Here is a 19,461-nt window from a genome sequence, read left to right on the forward strand (position 1 = left end):
GGCGTTATTCAAAGACTATAAAAGGCAAAAGTTTGGATGAAGGAGAAGAGAGAGGGTTGCCAAGTTGTGACAAAAAAAAAAGAAAAAGAAGGAGCAAGCTGCTGCCAGGTCTTGGCACGTGTGCTTTTACTTGTATAAATCAGTCACTCTAGACCTATGGTAGTTCTTGCTGACAAGCTGTCAAGCTCCTTGGCTGGGGGAATAGGGCATGTGCTTTACATGCACTTACAGAATAGTAAACTGTTATTAAAAGTGGGAAAAAAACCCAGTCTGATTTACTTGTGGTTTTGCCTGCTTGGCTGTATTATCACAGAGCAAATTCACTCGTGCGCGGAGCAGTCTGCTTGCATGGAAAACTACAGGCTAACCTCCCTGTGGAAGCACTTGACCTCTTAAGGGGATGGGCAGAAACAAAACATCGCCAAGAACAGAGAACGTTAAATGAAGACATCGGCTAAAGCCAGCGAAATGCTGTGCGGATTTCAAACAGCCCAAAGCACCGAGGGACGTGGTTCACCCATGCTTTGAACCGGACAGAGACCTGTGAACGTCCCAGCTTCGTTCAGGAGACGGGGAAAGCTCCTCTAGGCAGGCTTAGATCAGGGTTGGGATCGGGCCCATTGCTACGTAAAACCCAGACACATCAGCTGGGCCCAGAGCAGAGAAACTGCCTAAGTTAGCAGCCAACAGTCCCGAGCTGCCCGGGGGTGCGGCGAAGGGAGGAGAAGGCTGCCGTTTTCCATGACGAGGGAAGCGGGGAGACGTGCGCTCTGTCTGAAGGCCGCTGGGACCACTGGCGAGAGACGGGCTTTAGACAGCAAAAGATAGGAAGGATGGATGCTCAGCTTAGGGTTGGAAAGGGGAAACAAAAGCAGAAAAGCCAAAAAAGGATTTAGAGAGATGTTATGCGAAGAGAATAAATAGATAATTGCCAGTGGAAAACCTGACCAGACTAGTTCTCTCAGTATTGACTTTGCAGTTAAGTACAGCCTCGTCGCTGCCTTCCCACGTTACAGGGCATTCATCCTGTTTTATCACTCAGCGAGCTGCACAAACGCACGCACGTATATAAATACAGCACCGGGCTGGACGATCTGCCCGTGTTGCCCCACCAAAACACCACGTGTTGTTGACCAAGCTTGTCAGGCTATTCAGACCTACAAGAATAAAAAGTGAAACCCAACGACGATATGAAATTTTATGGTGCCGTTTGTAGCAACACTTCCAAAAGTAGCTTTGACTGGAACGTAGAGTTGGATCACGCCAATCCAAGACCACGAAAGACACAGAGCATCCTTATTGGATGAGATTTGCGTTTTTCTGTATGTCTTTTACTGTATTCCTCAGTTTATGGGGCGTAACCCCATACCACTGCTGTAATCTGTTCTGATCAGTAGGCACGTTTGGAGGAAAATGCTTATAAGACGACAACAGAACTATTTTAAAAAATAACCGCCTGTTAACAAAGCAAAACCCAACAAGTGCTACAGCCTAAACCTCAACCCAGTTTGAGAGCCTACTTAAGCATGCAAGCAGACAAAATTCGGGTAATAATCCTACCACTAATTCACAGGCAGCACAAGGTCTTCAGGAAGGACACGGACTGTGGATAGAATGGAAAAAAAATGGAGAAAATGAGATGTTTGTGTGGATTTGCAAAGCAAGGCTGTAGCCAAACCAAGCACTCGGGGTTTCCAAATCACAGCTCCTGGCTCCAGCCGATGGACTCGCTGCCCTGCGAGTAAGACTTCAACATATGACCAGGACAGCACACGGGATGCTTTGAAATGGCTTGTGCTGCTGAGGTCTCAGGGTGGATCGTGGGGAGAAGGTCAGACTTGTGCAAGACTCGTATGTTAAAGTAGGTCACCGATCCAACCCATCCATTTAGGGTTATATGCCTTCCTGATGACTTCAGCATCTAACTGTCTTGACAACACCAGCGAGGAAGTACTGCTGCCAAAACATTAATGGATCTAGGGCAAAACTCAGCCCCGAGCAGGAAGCCAGTGTAACACCCAGGCACCTTAAGCACCTTCAAAACAATGCTTAACCAGGATCCGAAGTTCATATAAGCAAACCGAATCGTTAGCGAGCACGTTCGCAACAACAGTTATGTCCCTGGGTGGTCTCGGCAGTTACACAGAGGTCTGCGTCCAACGCGTTCAACAACTTTTCTACGTGTTACTGAGGATCGCTGCCTGTCTTTTACAGATGGGGACGGTGAGGCACTTGTCCCAGTGATGGGTTGTGCAACAGAGAACTGGACACTATCACAAAAAACATAGGCTCTCACCTTGCAAACAGTAACAGCATCCACCCAAACCCAACCGAACCAAGAAATCAAGTACAAACACCTCAGTCGTTAAGTACATCGTTATCTCAGGTAGTTTACTTTGGTCTTCTTTAAAAGGTGTGGCTGTGAACAAGTCATGAGGCATGGGGGATTAAAGGAAAGGGGAGTAAGAGGTTAATTGGATTCTATTTGGAGAGGGATTTAGGTTGGCTGAGTTTTTTCAGTCAGCAGCGCACAGTGGAACGTGTCACTTGTAATTGAGCTAATGAAACACCTCTGGAGATAAAAAACCATAAGCTAAATTCAGACTTGACTTAGAGACTTGAAGTTCATTCACCACAAGGTTAGGCAGAGATGTAACTGCTTTGTTTAAGGACAGCGGGCTGGAAAGGTAACAGCAGAACTGCTTTTACTTTGCAAAATCTGGTTTTTCTCACTCAAGGCTGCTGGACCGAGGGGTGATTAAGCAGATTGTTTTGTTACGGATACTCTTCCAGGACAGGAATCTAAACTCTGCCAATATGCTAATGCAATTTACTAAGTCCAGCCTCTCTTCTACTCTAATGATATTATATTTGTTTTCTGTAAGTAGAATAGGGAGGGCAAGCATTTTGCTCCATGGTTGTGGCAGTGGAACTACACATGGCTTAGTCGAAAGAGGGCTGCGAATACCTGCCCTTCTCGATGCACGTTTATGGTGGGCTGCCGTCTTCCAGCCCAGTTCCTTTCGGTTTTCACAAGGGGAATGAAGGGTTTCTTTTCTAGTCTTCAAACCGTGACAAAACCCCCTCTGCCCCAAAGCCAAACTACCAAACGTGACCTGAATGCAAGTAAGGGAGCGCTGGCTTCCCAAGTCTGCCAAAAGGCCAAGCCAGAGTCCTGCAGGGAACGGCATCCTCTTTGTGAAACACGTTCGTGATCTGAAATTACCTCGTCTTCCGAGTCAGGAAGAAAACCTTTAATAGCAAGGTAAATCATGGGGAAAAAATCAGATATTTTCAGGAGGCAATTTCAAAACCATAGAGGTATTTTGTCAAAACAAAAAAAAAAAAGTCTATCTTCTCAAAATGAACCGCCAACTCAGAAAGAAAGTTACTTCCTAAATTAAAAAGTTGTAGTGAAAATTGGTTTCCAATTTTGCAGGTTTTATATTCTTGCTTTGGGGATAATTACAATAATCCAGTAATTATCTTTTGAAGACACTGTTAGAAAACCAAAACTCTACTTCTTCATTCCTCTTGTCTCCCTTCAGGAGTTTAAGAATAAAGTTAGCTTTAATGAGAAAAGAGGATGGACTTGACATCCCTGATTGAACAAGAACCACACACAGTCATGAATTTTATGCAGTTGTATAAAAAATATTGCAGGCATGAGGACCTCAGCCTCTGAGCGCACTAGAACACTTCTGTGCCGATCTCACAACACAAGAAACCCTGAAATGATGCAGCTCCACCCTGTGTAAGAGAAATCCAGAATAGCGGACAGCAATGCAGAAAACACGAAGTTTCTGCATGAGCCCTGCAGAGATCGAGATGGTAAGGAGATCCAGGAGGCTGGTTTTTTTATATCCTGGTAAGAGTGACGTTCGTTCAGCAGGAATTACCTCTTTCTCTTTGATTCCTCCTGCTGTGGTTTGATTCTTCCCTCTTCCTGCTGAGGTTTGATTCCTCCTTCTCTGGCTTTAGGAAAGAAGACAGATAAGTGGCTGCCTGGTCTATTAGCTGATACCTAGAAAACAGAATGTCTCTGGTTAATTAAGGGATCAAAATAGCCAAGGTGTTGAAGCTGGGGGGGAAATGTGCCCTGGCATGTCAAGCGAGTTACATTCTGTGTTGTTAGATCCTTTGTCTCTCCCAACATCCAGCTCAGAGTTTCTATGTGTTGGACAGCAAACAAAAGAAAGGCTTTTTCAGAACACGGGTCCTGCAAACCCACTTTGAGATGGGAATTCAAGCTGCAGGCTTTCTGGCATCATCACTAGCAATAAAGACAAAAACAGATCGTGCCCAGTTACAGCGCTGCAGCTGATTCAGTGAATTTGCACAAATGGCAACTGATGGGGAAAAGGCACTTTTGCCACCAGAGTTCAGCTGACAGTTCAGCTGCCAGTTCTGGAAAGACAGGAATCCAGCTCCCTCCCCCAAAGCTGAATTGCTCCTATAGCGCTGAGACAAAAGAGGGGCAAGACCAGTAGCAAAAACACTACTTAAGACATCACAGACAGCGAAAAGGATCATCTCCACGGAACAGCTTTATTGTACCGAGGCCTCTATAGCCACCCTGTTGATGAGAGCCATGCTTTAAAGGCGACCTGTCCTGGATTATAAACAATCTAATATTTGAGGAGCCAAGAGCTTGCTATTTCACATTAAGTGCTATTAATTGTTCTGGTTATCATGTTGTGCAGTTCGACCTAACCTACTGATTTCCCCCCACTCCTGCTGCAAAACATCCATCACTTTTTAAAGGGTTACATAAAGCTACAGGGAAAGGTTCTGGTTTGTGTTAGCTTGATTGCTACGGACTTTAATAAAGCACCCATCGCAGCTGCCTAGCCGCACTATAGATCAAGCTCCTATAATTCTATTCATGCCTCCAGAGGGGAGGCTAAGCAAAACGTAAAATTTAACCTCCCTGTGCTTTATTCCTGGCTCGGAGAGATGTCAGAGGCCGTGCAAGCTTTCAGTTTTTCCTTGCTCCCTCAGAATCCACGGCAACAGACGGAAGGAAGCAAGCAGGAAAGGCAAGCAAGGACAAGGAGATGGCTGCACAGACCACACTCTTCACGGCACCTAACAGCACGCCAAGGGCAATAGCAACGCGAGTTACTGGCCCAGGAAAGACGAGTGGCCTTTGGAAACTCAACAGCTAAGGCAGGTAGCTTTAAATAAGCTTTTTTCCTCCACAAGGCTACCGGGGATGAAGCCACTCGTCCAATGCCTACTTGTGGCAAACCTGGCAGGGAATCCAGCACAAGGACTCATCACAGCTGAGTGTGCGTGTATGAATTGCTATATTCCGCGGGTTTTCTTTGGCACTTCGCTCACCGAACCTGTTGCATGTGGGGTAGTGAATTCCCTGGATGACTCACGCGAGCACACATGTCAGTGGGATGTGTAGCAAACCCATCTCGCGCAGGAGCCTCCAAAATCTGCTTGCTTCTCTCCCACTGGAAGCAACAAGCTCGAGGCTCCTCTGCCTCCTACCACTCAGGGTGGAAAAGGTGAGGAGAAGCAAAGAAACGACAGGTTTCATTCCTATCCCTCATCCCTTCCTGGATGCGTTATTCCCTGTATCAACAGGAGAAATCCTGGAGAAACAGAAAAGCCACAGTATTTCTTCGATAAGAGATCCACCCTGGCAATGCAAACAATACACCTACCTCACAACGGCGCATTAATTCCAGGAGGTTAGCTCAAGTCCACACAAAACCATTAATGGTACTGAACAGTAATTGCACCCTGCCTCTGTCAAGACAGACCACAGAAAATGAGCCGGGCACAACTCCTGTACAACACAGGCAGGACTCCGGATTGCCAGTTTAGCCAGCCAAAGTAAGAATTTCCCTGAATTTACGTGAATTCGAGAGCATCCAAATGCTATTCACTCTGAGGAAGCATCCCTCTCTGAGATACCAGACACTGCCCGTGCAATGCGAGCAGCCACGTTGCCTACGCTTCCACTCGAAAACATCTGAGCGCCTGCCAGATGGCGAGGGGAGGAAATAGAGTGTATGCACACAGGCAGACGTGGGCCTTCTCCTCAGATGGCGTGAATCAGTGACACTGGAACCACAAAACCCAATGACACAATGTGGTAAACAGGGTTTTTTTTTTTAAAAAAAAGAGTTTTAAAGTAGAAAGAACTTGAGCAAATTAACATATTGAATTTCCTCACTGTCAGACTTAAAAAAAAAAGCAGCTGTAAGCCTTAGAAGATAAACAAAATTCTGCCTCTAATACAAATAAAATTTTTAAGAGCGATTCACTTTGTCCGTTCTTCAAGGAGATTTGTCACCCTGGGCTTGCGCTCACTTTCGAAAAAGAGGCTGACCTGAGCATTTTTTTATTTATTTAAAACATAACAAGCCAACCCAAAGCCATGTCTTTTTCTTTGGCTCGCTCTTTCTCTGTATTAATTTCAATTCAATCAACGAGGCAGTTGCATAACTGTTGTTTATAATTGCTGTCACGTCAACCCTGAAACTGATCACTGCAACCCTGAAGTTATATAAAAGGTTTTGTTAGGATTTTTGTTATTTTTCTCGTTTAAATTGTGGGAAGATGAAGTCCTACCCTGGAGAGATGTTTTGGTTTTCTGAGCTCTGTTGCCTATTAGTCCTGTGCTTTGGTGTCTTTTCTCTCCAGTTTTGTTTTACCCAGCGCAAGGGTCTGTTTATGCACATAAACTCTCCAAAAACAGTTCTGTGCACCCCATTAGTACACAGGCTATAAAATACTCTGTGCTGAGTCAGAGAAGCAACTGGCAAAAGTAAAGTTCACAAAACGGGTAAGCTCTTAAGGACCGATTTAAACACATTTCTGGAAAGGTAGACTATTTAAATGCTTAAGTGGCCTGGGACTGTAATTTACCTTGCTCTTCTGAAGCCAGTGGGCTCCCACCCGTCAGTGATACAGCATCAAACCCCGAGGGATCGTTTCTCCTCATGTGCGTGTGTCAAAATGTCGTCGTCGCTTACGCACACAGCAATGATCCCGGAATTGAGAGTCACCTCCTCCGCCAGCCCCCAAACACATCGTGGTTTCCTTGGTCCTCTCCCAACGCTTCTGGCTATTCCCCTTGGACTCAGAGGTGTACTCACCTGGTAGATGTCTCTCTCCTGCCTGCAAAGAATTCAGACGATCCATTTTACCATCACTTTTCTGTCTCTTTAGAGGCACGAATGCCTGGGGCGTACTCACAGCTATCTTGGGCCCAAGGTAGTTTGAAAGCTATTCTGCACTGCAGACATAAATGCTTTAAGACAACAAATAACTAAGGACTGTAGAAAAATACACTGACGTACCATCAACACTCCCCCCCTCTAAAAAAAAACCCTCTCGGGCCCACAAAATATATCTGCTTCCTTACAACTAGTATGTTGTCCCCCCTGTGGAGGAGAAGCTTGTTTAGAGATGAGCACAGCAGCGCAGGAAACCACGCTCCTCCCTTTCACTCCGAACTCAAGAAAAATTTCCAAGGGCTAAGAAAAGTGGGATGCAAGGTCCTTGCTGGAGGTTCAAGCCAGTAACCTGTTTCATCCCACGAGAATTAACCAAGAAAAAGACAGTAATACCAGCGGTTTCTGTAGGGAAGCAGCAAGGAAAGAGTTGGTCAATCGATGTTTTTGCACGGTCGTTGCTCAAAATTCCTTCTGAATGAGCACATACAGATTGTGTGTGTGCGCGCGTGCGTGTACAGGGGAACAAGCAGTACTTTGTGAGAAAAAAACTGTTATCTTCTAAATGATGAGAGTATTACAAAACACAGGGCCCGAGCATCTAGTTTTATGCAGGCATATGGAAGACTGGGAATGCAGTTTAGCCAGATGCAGCAGATGCATTCTCGGAGATGCTCCCACACACATCAGTCGCATTCAAAACGGGGGGTGTATCTAAGAGTCAGTGATAGTGGCACAGCCACACAAATTAACACCCAGTCGAGCAAAGCACCCAGGTCATTAACTTCAAAATTCCGATAGAAGTTCACATTACAGCAATCAGAGGTAAAGGTTCAAGTGGGATACGCAAATAGATGCCCCGTGAGTTGCTCTCTAACCTCCACTGGGAGACCTTGCGACTGAGACGAAGGCAAGTCATGACCAAAGGCAGTTAACTCAAGCCTTCAGAGCGGTTTTCAAACGCACGGTTTTCACTCTGGGTGTCTGTGGCCTATTTCTAAAGGATTTGTGAAAAGCAACTAAGAAAATCCGGGCTACTATCAGCAAGTGTCAATCTGCTATTCAAGAGTGCGCGTCTCCTCTGAAAAAAAGTGTTAACAGATCCCCAAAATGACTGAAACGCACATGTCTCTGAGCTGTACCCAGGCTGTAACACGTACACACTTACCCCTGCTCTGCTTGCTCACGGTCTCACAGCAATCTCTGCTCTAAGAACGGTGATGACAGAGTTACGCTCAGTATTCTGGAGGTGCAGCATGCACAAGCAGCTTGTGAAAAGCGCTTTATACATAATCCAAGCCAGGTTTCTCTTAGCAGCTTCGTTTTCCCCAGGATATCACATACGTAGGGATGGTGCAGCAAGCCCTGGGAGAACTCTGGTCCCTGCTCTACTACGTTCTTACTTGCTACGAGTTCAATCTCATCTCAGCCGCTCTCCTCTGTGCAAAAGAAATAGTACTTCATTACTGTCAGGCATAAAATGCTTAAACGCTATAAGGAAGCCACAGAAAAACTTCAATAGTGTACACTTGCTTTGTTAAGGACATCTAAAAGAGGTTTCAGGCTAAACTTAAACATATGGTTGTGCTTTGGAAAAAGCCGCTCAAGTCACAAGCCTGACCCTCGATATCCATCAAAGGTATGCATTTCAGCAGTCTCGCCTTGGCTTTGTGATAGTGTATGTTCACATACAGACATCCAGGCTGCAGATCTGTAATGGTCTGCTAAGCGTCACTGCGTACTCCTAACTGGGGCTGTCTGTCTTCAAAGAAGCAAAATTCTTACTTTTGCGGGAGACCAACGGAGCCTAAGCCTTTACATCTCAAACTTAGCTCTCTCCAAAGCCTTCACCAGATACGCTCCCTCTTCCAATTACGCTTTTGATAAAATACTTCTGTCCCTACGCAAGGTCCTCAGGAAAATGAGAACTCGGAACTTCAAAACTCTCAAACCCCACCATCCATCCATGTGGCTGCTTACTCTGCACCATGGAACGCTTTTCCATTTTCTTTTTCTCTCCCGTCTCCGATGCTGAGCACAATTTGACTGCTAGTGTACTAATTGCGCCGGCCTGCTTGCTATTCATCCAGGCTACCGGGCGGAGCTAAAATAATTTCAGCCGAGCAGTTACAAAACTCCCATTTTCCTACCTGTGCCCTAGCTATGTGTTGATCCAGCCAGCATTCCAGCTCCGTCAGACAGGTGGGTCTGTAGGAGGCAAATTAATTTAATTGCAAGGGTTGCCAGAAACAGCAGAGGTGTATTTTAAGTCCCATGACTCTAGGCTGTTCTGTGACTATTTGGAAGCTCGCAGCTGCGATCGCGATGGCTCTGTCTACTGTCCTTTTTAAACATCTTCTGCTTTGACTAATTTGATTAGGCTCATTCTTGGCTGGCTTTCCATCAATAAAACCCCGTTCAAAAGATGGCCCCACCGCTTTTGCAGAATACAGCCTAAAAGAGAACATTAACAAAAGGAAATGTAATATACAATAGAAAACTAAACAGAAATGCGCACTTTATTCTTACTACTCTTTACTCATGTAACTTCTCCAACCATTTGTTAATGCTTATTTTGTTTTAAACTACCTTCCTCCCCGTGACAGCTTCAGCAACAGCGAGTTCTCTTCGTACTCAGCTATTTTGAGACTAATTATAAGCAAAAGTCGTAAGAGAACGTAGCTCTAGCAATAGCGTCACACCTTCTTACCCAAGGTCGGAGCTAGTCTTTTGTACTGTAAGACAAACCCTGGCATAGTTAAATAACGACACAAAGCAAAGATATACTCCATAAAACATTAATATTTTAATGAAAAATCTTAGCTTCATGTTTCTATCCAAAGACACTCAAAACTAGTTTTTCTCCCCCCTTAATTTTGACCTATAATGGGACCAGTTTGGAGATATTTTTTTTTTTTTGTATTTTAGAACATTTTTTTTTAAAGATTAAACAACCAGGCTAGCAAAAAGGTACCCAATACATACTTTTCTTATATCAAACAAGCTAGTATTTCAATACAATGTAACTATACAGAATATATACATTACACATATGATCACAAAGCAAACACTACAGGCTCAGAACAGATTTGAAAAAACATGATATTCACATTGATTACAATAACTCTAAAAATGATTGTAACGTTGAAACGGCACTTAGTTTACAAAAAAAGTCACAAAAATATATATAGCCACCAAGAACTATGGTTCCTGAAAAATACTAATAGCCAGATAGTATTATATAAAATGTGAAGTGTATTTAAACATCGTATACATTAAAAAACAAAACCAAAACCCAAAAACAATTCTGTTAAGTCAATAAACATGCCAAGTAATCTAGCTGTGGCCAGCATCAACAAGAGAAGCTGTACTGTGGATGAGATGACGACTGGATATACGGCTGGTGACCGGAGACTGGCACAGTTAAGGGGGTTTCACTGTTACTAAAATGCACAAAGAAGCCCAACAATAATTTAATTCACATTTTTTTCCTCCAGCTTACTCTTTTCCCTCTTCGGGGTTTCACCATAGGGCAGCACCTAGAGTGAAGGCACTGCAGGAACAGGGCAAAGAAGCTGTCCAAGAACTTTGTGTAGCCAGGGCTGTAAGTCAGAATATCAAAAGCATGCATCAGCTAAACGAATGGTTAAACAAAATCACTCCTCTGGGGACTTCAGCAACCCTCAGGAAGACTGTAGGTACAGATGCCACACAGGCTGGCAGCACCACAAACTGATTCGGCTTTTTTTTTTTTTTCTTTTTTAGTGCAACCAGATTTGTAGTTGAGACCTGCGGGACACCGAATTACTGTGATAGCACACCTTGAGTTAACAAAAACCCAGAGCAGTAAGTACTGTTGCATTAAAAAAATTCACATTTGTTTGTTTGGTTGTTTTTATGGTACATTTCCTCAAACGCTTTGAACCGATTCTATTTACTAGGGACCTCTGATGTGGCTGAGGCACCGTCCGGCCTTGAACCCTCTTATCTGTCATCAAAATGCCATGGAATTTATTATGTCCATAATTGGAGATGAGAACCCTCCAAAAACTGGGTTTCACCTTGTAAGCAAAACTTGGAACGTAATCGATCTGAATGAAAATTAGCTATTTTCCATATTCTGATGGTGTGGAAGTTGCAATGGATCTAGGAGGGACGGGTGCTCCTACATCTGCATTTTCTCCATCCCTGCAGGGTGCACAAAGCTCCCGTCCTATTTGCATATAAAATGCTTCATGGTTCGTCTCAGCGAGACACTGGCAATAGTCTCAGTGCTCTTCCATCCTGGGGCTGGAGGGGAAAGCCAGCAACCAAGAAGCGACTGAAGCCCTCATATAAAAACTTTAAACCATAGCTTAAAAACAATAAAATTTTATCCCGTAAGGGACATATAGGGATCATAGTCTTATAAAATATATTTTACTGCATTGGCAGCTATTACTTTTTAAAAAAGTTTAAATTCACACCTTTTAGACTCAAGATACATGTGAACCCAGAACCATTTTCAATAACCTCGTCTACTAATCTCTCAGTATGAGAGACTTGACCGTAGTATCTGCGAGCCTGACAACTGAACTCACGCTGTAGTAAGACAGACAAACCATCAGGAACACACATCTTTTCGAATGCGGTGTAAGAACAGTGACAAGCAGATCTGACGGGGAGCTTAATTTGCTGAATGTGTAGGCATCCCCACACATTTCCAGGGGAGTTGTGCTCTGTGTCTGCAGCCAAAAAACAAAACAAACCCTTCCGACTTGGCTAAATCTCCCCCATGGCTAAAATGGCACTTCTTTTCCTCCCACTCTTTGCAGGGAAATAGAAAGCTTCTGAATTTTTTCCCATTCTCCCAAAACACCGTTTTAAGTCATAAAAAAACCCCATCCCTTCCTTTCCCATTGTTCCCATCAGACGTACTGCTCTACACAATATGCGAGGAGTAAAGACCCTGCACAGACTCCGAGAATCCGTGTCCCTGGCATACGGCAGAACCTTGCTAGTTCTGTGGTAGTGAAAGGCACTCTGCTTGCAAAATAAATGGGCGAGGAAAGGATTTTCCACTGAGTGCAAAGATTGGTGCCACCTGGGAGAAGAATACGCAAAAGCGAGACATACACCACTTTGCGAATGAATTCGGAGACAAAGAAACTGCTGCAATGGGTCATACGTGTAGCTATTTGGAAGAAATGCTAAACAAGTTATAAGGGCCACAAAGATGATGAAGGGACGAGAGCACCGGCCCTACAGGCTAAGGCTGATCAGACTGTTTTGTCTGGAGAAGGCTCAGGGGATTTTATCAATGCGTAAAACTACTGGATAGAAGGGGGCAAAGAAGATAGAGCCAGACCTTTCTCAGTGGGCACAAACGGGAACACCAGAAATCCCATCTAAACATACTAAAACCTTTTTTACGGTGAGGGTGGTCAAACACTGGAACAGGTTTCCCAGAGAAGTTGGGGAGGCTCCATCTCTGCAGATATTCAAAATCTGCCTGGACTGAGCAACCTGTTCTCGCCGACTCCGCTCTGAGCACGGGGGTTGCACTGGGTCAGCTCCAGAGATCCTTTCCAATCTCCACTGTTCTGTGATTGTGTGATCCTTGTCAAGCAGAAATACAAATGCATACCAAATAATGGGGGCTTTTTTGTAAAAACAAAAAAAAAAAGAAAAAAAAAAGAAAACGCACTCCAGAGTTCAAAACCCTCTGATAAAGTATTGAAAGAAATTTATGCTTTAGGTTTAATCCCGAGTGTAGTTTAAGGCAAGTTTTTTCTAGCTTAGTTAGATACCTATCTCACACAATTTGGAATCTAGAGCATACTAGCAACAGAGATTGTTTTAAGATATTCTACGTTTTCACATCTCTCCTGTGAAGAACAACAGCATTTCAAAGTACCGAACACTTCCAAAAAGTTAGGGAGGAGAAACAAAACGCATTTGTATTTAATCTGTGCTCACTTCTACGGAGAAAAGAGATATTAACAAGAAACAATTACAAACAGGGAAATTAACAACTAAACCCAACCCTAAACCAAACAAACAGACAAAGTCCTCTAAGAACTCTATTGTTCCTGCAGTTGAATCAGATTGAAAAGTGAGAACTAAATTAAGATGTTACACAGGGTTGAAAAGATAATGTGTATCACAGTGCAAGGAACAATGAACCCCGTGACTTGCCTTGTGCCAAGGTGCTAACAGATAATGACACTCATTTCTTTTCAAGGAAGACCAGATTAGAGTTACAAAGTTCTTTTAAACTTCACCCCCCCCCCTTTCTCTTTGGTATTCAGAAAGCAGTTTGCTTTCTGACACTAAATTTTAAGTCTTAAAAATCCAATATCCAGATACGTCTATTGTGCATTTGCACATCTCCTCACTGATAAACTGTTCAGCAAAATATCTAATGGGTGAAAATTATCAGAGTCTAACAGCAGGTTATGTCCACCTACACCTGACCAACTTTTTTATTACATCTGTACAGTCTGGAAACGAGTTTCTGCGTGAAGTACTTCTTACTACATGAATCACAAAGGATTCTCATATACCTGGAAAGATGAGTAACACCTACTACAAAAAAAAGAAAATAATGTATTTGAGTTCACTGTCCCAGCTCTATAATTCAGGATAAAACTCAGCAAAAGGCATTGTCTTGTCTCACTGGCTTCTCAGTTATAGAAACCAGAAGCGCAAGAGAACTGGTCTTTAAATTCAGCCCATCAACAGGCACTGGACTAATTCACAGTACGGCATGCCAAAAAAAGAATTTCTCCTTCAAGCCCTTTTAAGAAGACTTACAAAGGTAGACATACAAGACTGAACTGTAGCAGAGAACTTCTTTGCAGCATGTTTCTAAAACACCCTTTGGATCTGGTGGAGAAACTTCATTCCAGTAACTTGGAAGGGGCTTAAATCCCAACTGGTTTCGCTCTATTTAGCTAAAATGTGTGTTTTTTACCTAAAGACAGCAGAGAAAAATTGTTAAAGTCACTGAAACCCTTTAAGCTCTTTCCAAAGGGCAATAATTTTTTTTTCCTTACAAAAGGTGGCTATTAACAGAAACAACTCAGACCTACGGAATATCAGAGCTGCCTAAGCTAACTGAATACAAATTGATCTTGAGATATAATACGACTTTTGTGCCTTCTGTTTCTTCAGCAGCAACCTTTCTCTATTGGTTTCATTTCCTCCTCATGTTTGCGTAAAACAAATCCGGACAGAAAACAACAATTAAAAAAAAAAACAAGATTCAAAACTAAGGGAGTATACCATGCCTTTGGAATACTAAGATCAAGTAATACCTACTCGCTCAGCATGTCATCTGTAGGCGGTAAGCATTTGGCATCAAACACTGAGTTAACTTCAGAAGCAATAAGAAAAATCACAAATCTCCTAATGTACTTCCTAATTTAGGTTTCAAAGCAGTACTATAGCCCAAACAGCCTCAACAAAACAAGACTCGCTGCTCTGAAAATCCCACACCCTAAATTTGCAGCTTTTTCTAAATATGGAAAAATGAAATTGCAAATCTTTCAATTTATTGCTTGCTTGAGCTGTGTATGTAGCTGGAGTAATGGCCTTTAATAAACCAAGTTGGCAAGGATTTAAAATGTTTTGAAACAGGAACAATTCATCATTGCTATATAGGCTTTTTGTAAACAACCCCCTGTTGGGTTAGAAAGTTGGCCTCTAAAGAGAATAAATTGCTTGTTTTGTCCAAAACAGACTAATAAAAATCTCAGAAACTATACATGCGTATGTATAAACAAAAAAATGTGCAATAATGCACAAAAGAGCTCATTTTTTCCCATCTATAAACTCCCTCTAGCTCACTTTTGGAGATTAGTAAAACTACAGTATATATGATTGGGGGAAGTGACCAGAACTGCAAACAATCTGGCCAGGATTTAAGAATTTCAGTTTGGGAAAACCTTCATTTTCATACGTGGTTCCCCTTCTCCAGAAAGATACAGTCATGAGATATTTGTCAGGCTTGCACGGATATCTACTTTTCTATCATCCTCAATTCATTATGCACCGTTAGACTTTTCCTGACCGTACTATTTCCACGCCTAACCTTAGATGGGCAAATCTGGACAGGCTATTTGATCAAGGAGTTTCTAAAAGGACTGGAATATAAGAAGTAGGAATACCTGGCATGACATCACTTGGTTTGTCAAAACTGATTCATCTGAGATGAAAAGGGACAATGTGTTTTTAAAAAGCGTGTGACTGTTAGTTTCAAAAATGCTTACCATTTCCAAGAAAAGGGTTACAGTAAGCACTTTGAAAAACAGCAGGCACGGAGATAGGAAGTGTCATTTTTTTTTACGCAGAAGATTAAAGCATCCACTCACAACTAGTCAAAACTGTTCAATAATGATTTCCAATGCATCCTTTTGTTTGTCATTTTAAAAAGGTTTCCTCTGATTTCTTTCCCTTAACCAGAGGGTCTGCAGAAGCAAGAGAAACTTAATGAGCTGCTCTAACCGCGGAAGAAGAAATAGCTAAAGTGATCTGAATCAGTTGTTCTTCTTTAGAAGTGTATCACAGCTTCCATGATGTTCTGACAAGATCTTTTTGTGCATTCAGTCTTAAATATTTTCACAGAAGTGATCATTCAGTCATGAAAAATAATGTAACATCTGTTGCAGTTTCCTGTTTAAAGCGTAGCTTACAAAGTAAAAAGGGAAAATCTCCCCACTTTTGTTTAAAAAAATTAAATTAAAATGTACAGGACCAAACACAGGCACTTTCCAAAGAACAAAAATGAAACCAAACCATGAATTATTCAATAGTAATAGATGACAGCTCTGGTTTTGGAGGGTCACCTGCGGCTGCCTCAGCAGTGGCATTAGTCTTTGGCTGCTCTGGCACATCTTCTTCCTTCTCTGCCAACCCACCCAGAGACCCCAAGGGGAAAGTGCTTTCACAATTCTGAGTTGACGACACCTGTGAAATGACAGGCATTTGGACAGAAGAGTTGGTTTCAAAGCCATGCTCCCCTAGCTCATACTGCCCGAGGGTCTCCTCTTGTTCCTGGTTTAAGTAGTCCGGTACTAGGAAGTCACTAGAAGAGGGGCAAAGGACAGAAGAGAAACGTCATTTCTCACACAAACATTAGCGATATCAGGTTCTTTGTATCAGTTACAACACACAAGCTACATTCTGCATTGCACAGAGAACAAAGGTATTCGTTTCACATTGCTCTAAGATCATCACAGCGACATACTCCACTAAGCACTATAACCTGGTTCTCATTTAAACACACAGAGAATTTATTCAAAAGCATCTATTTTGCATTGTTGTGCATCCATATTTCCTACACAGCAACTTCTTATTATTTAGACTGTATCACCTTGATGAGAATGAAAGTTAATGTCTGGAACATCATATGGCACTGAAAACCTCATTGAAAAAAGGGAGCACTCAACCTTTAAAAATAGAAACAAAAATGAGTTCAGCGCTGGCAAAGATGTGGGCCTTTTCCACCCCTGAGATAAGATCCACCCAAGAAACAGCAGCAGCGTTCCTCGCAGAGCGGACAGGCTGGAAAGAGAAGCGTGAGGCGAGGAAGGAAGGGTTCTGCTGAGAGCATAAGGAGGCTGCCAACTACAGCGGCGTTTTGCGATGCTGACACGTATCACGCTACAGTGAAAAGAACGGAATTGCATTCCTTCCCCGTTTCGGCCCTTTCTGGACAACACTTCTGGAACTTACTCTTACCAACTGATGGCTGAGTGTAGCCAAAGAAAATCTACCGAACTCTCCAGTAGTATTTTCAGAGCGTGAGGACATAACAAAAATAAAATTTCTTTGCAAATTTTCAGCACCAGACATGTAAGTTTGTACTTGAGGCAAGTATATATATATATTACATAAATGGACGTTCGTATGCTTTGGTTCCTCCTAGTAATAATCCACTTAAAAGCAGTCATCTTCTTCAATGACAGCAGCATTCAGTGCTTCAAATCCAAATTTGCAATGCTAAACCTAGCGTTTGTAAATTCAAACTAAAGGAAGGCCTCTAGACAACTAAAAATCACGTACTTTAATCTGACTTTATTTTGACAACAACAATAAAGTGCTTACCACAATCATGGCATCATCCCTTAAGAGTTTTTGCTCCAGTTTTGGCACAAGTGCTAAGAACAAGAACTGCGTAAACCCACAGATATGAAGCACTTGTACTTTTAAACAATATTCGTCAGAAAAACAGTGACTGGCTTTCCTGGTTTGTTTTGCAATTTTTTCAACCTACATCACTTCTGAGATAATCAAATAGAACAAAATGCTGAAATGTTTTGTAGGGGAAAAAGCATCACGTCTAGAAATCATGAGGGACGGTATCTACATATCTACAAAGATGCCGCACCATTTACAATACATTTCTTTTGCGTTTCTGAAGACAAACGATTTAAACACACCAAGCTGCACCCTCTCCATAGATTTGAGAGCTGTGAGATCTGTCTTCCTCCAGTTTCCCTCGGCCGCTTTCCTATTTTTCTATCTCAAATTCCAACGGTTACAAATGTTTATTTCAATACCAGAATACAGCGCTGGTCTCACGCCGCGGAACCCTTTTAATAGTCTTTAGCGAAACACATTTGTGAGATGACAAGTCTTTTGTGCCCTGATAAACAAGAAATGTTCAACTGGCCCTTACTATTTTGAACCCTATTAGTCTGATCATTTAGTAATACGTTACCTAGAACATGAAAAAAGAGAAGGCATGGCATCGTGCAATCTTTCCACAATATCCACCATCAGGTAAGCACTTAAAATGAAGTCACGTGTCTATTCCCTATGTCAGCGAACAGGCTATGTACGAGAATTTGAATAGCAAATCATTTACAGAACTCCACAGATACTATAGTATAGCATGCTATGGCTTAACACCATTAGCCTGTCCATAGATACTACTGAAAAGAGAAATTAAGTAGCCCAGAAGCAGCTTCTGCATATCACTCGATTCTTCAGTGCCCTCCTATATAGCTTAGATGCTGTAAGACAGATCAGATATAACAGATAGTGGCGCAAGAATGACTGTGACTGGAATTAGCTGGCAACCTGAGGAGAGGCACAGCAGGCTGCCCTGAAAGCAGGAAAAGATGATTTAGGAAAAAAAAAAAAAAAAAAGAAAAAAAAGCAAGTTTCCCTGTTAGGTTTTTGCTGTGCACCTCACCTGCTCTGGAAGTAGTTTGCTAGCTCTGACGCTTCATGGTTCAAGCTCCTCAGGTGAACGATTAAATTTCCAGAGTTGGTGAACATGGCGCCACATGTTTTGCACTCGTAAATCCGAGGCTTGCGGATAATATGCCGGGAAACCCGCATGTGGTGTTTATATTCCCCGAAGGAAGTGAAAGTGGCACTACATATCTGGCACCGGAAACAGCGTTTACCTTCGTGCTTCAGGCGATGCATCTTTAGCGAGTAAGCTCGGGTGAACTTTTTCCCACAGCGGTCACACTGAAATGGTTTAATGCCTGCGGAAGAGAGAGCAAAAAAAAACGTTCACCTTTTGCAATGAGGTCACTGGCAAAATCCTTCCAGATTTCTAACAGCAAAAGGACAGCAGCTGCGGCCAGTCACAGCAAAGCGCTGGTTTAGGAAGAAACTCTCTGGTTAACTTTAAAATGGCAGGAACAATTATCACAGAGCTATGCTTTCTCACAACCAACTGCCAACAAATTTCATCACGATGCGACCTGTCCACAACGCTTACGCGTCTTCTTCCCCACAGTTTAAAATGAACATAAACCTCCACGGATTATACTATGGCTAAAACCCTGAGCCACAGCCAAAAAGTATCCGATGCAGCAGCCATCTCAAACCGTCTTTGAACTCTTTTGATCTCAGGAGATTCTTGTGCCAGACTGGTTCCCAACAATGCAATTATCAGACTGCCCTTAATTGCAATGTCTTTTTCGGGCTGCCTTTGGCCTCAGAGAAGTGTTCTGGCAGGGGGACTGTGTGCACAAGGATGGCCCTGTAATGCAGCAGGAATGGTGATAAAAGGGTGAAGTAGCAGCCTTTATATTGCGTGGGAACCTTTCTGTACAAGAATCTTCAGCAACTTTGCATGACAGACAGCTCTCTCAGACCGTTTAGGTTTGTGCCGCTCATTTTTTCTCATATTAATCTAGGAGTTCCGTTACTAGTTCATTTTTCATTTATTACAGGCGATAATAAAACCCTAAAACGTACAAGCCCTGCAACACGTTGCAGTGGCTGAGGGTATGTAATCACACCCAGACAGAACTATTAC

General features: G+C 42.8%; 1 protein-coding gene across 9 annotated transcripts in view; it reads right to left on the reverse strand.

Moving 5' to 3' along the window:
* Nucleotides 1–3,899: 3,899 nt before the first annotated feature.
* ZBTB44 (zinc finger and BTB domain containing 44) overlaps nucleotides 3,900–19,461 on the reverse strand; it is a 47,505-nt gene continuing 31,943 nt past the window's right edge. For 4 of the 9 annotated variants that reach the window (XM_074560843.1, XM_074560841.1, XM_074560840.1 and 1 more), the window contains exons 5-6: nucleotides 18,379–18,679; nucleotides 9,981–16,263 (exon numbers count right to left, since the gene is read on the reverse strand). In XM_074560843.1, the coding sequence (XP_074416944.1) occupies nucleotides 15,981–16,263; nucleotides 18,379–18,679 (584 nt within the window). In that variant the 3' untranslated portion in view covers nucleotides 9,981–15,980. Of the gene's footprint in view, nucleotides 4,025–4,073; nucleotides 5,607–5,686; nucleotides 6,082–6,888; nucleotides 7,141–8,364; nucleotides 8,636–9,346; nucleotides 9,651–9,980; nucleotides 16,264–16,300; nucleotides 16,628–18,378; nucleotides 18,680–19,461 lie in introns of those variants that run through there. The other 5 variants (XR_012583984.1, XR_012583983.1, XR_012583985.1 and 2 more) reach the window with 5 other exon arrangements.

The sequence above is a fragment of the Larus michahellis genome, chromosome 17 (assembly GCF_964199755.1).
Source record: "Larus michahellis chromosome 17, bLarMic1.1, whole genome shotgun sequence".
Taxonomy (NCBI): Eukaryota; Metazoa; Chordata; class Aves; order Charadriiformes; family Laridae; genus Larus; species Larus michahellis.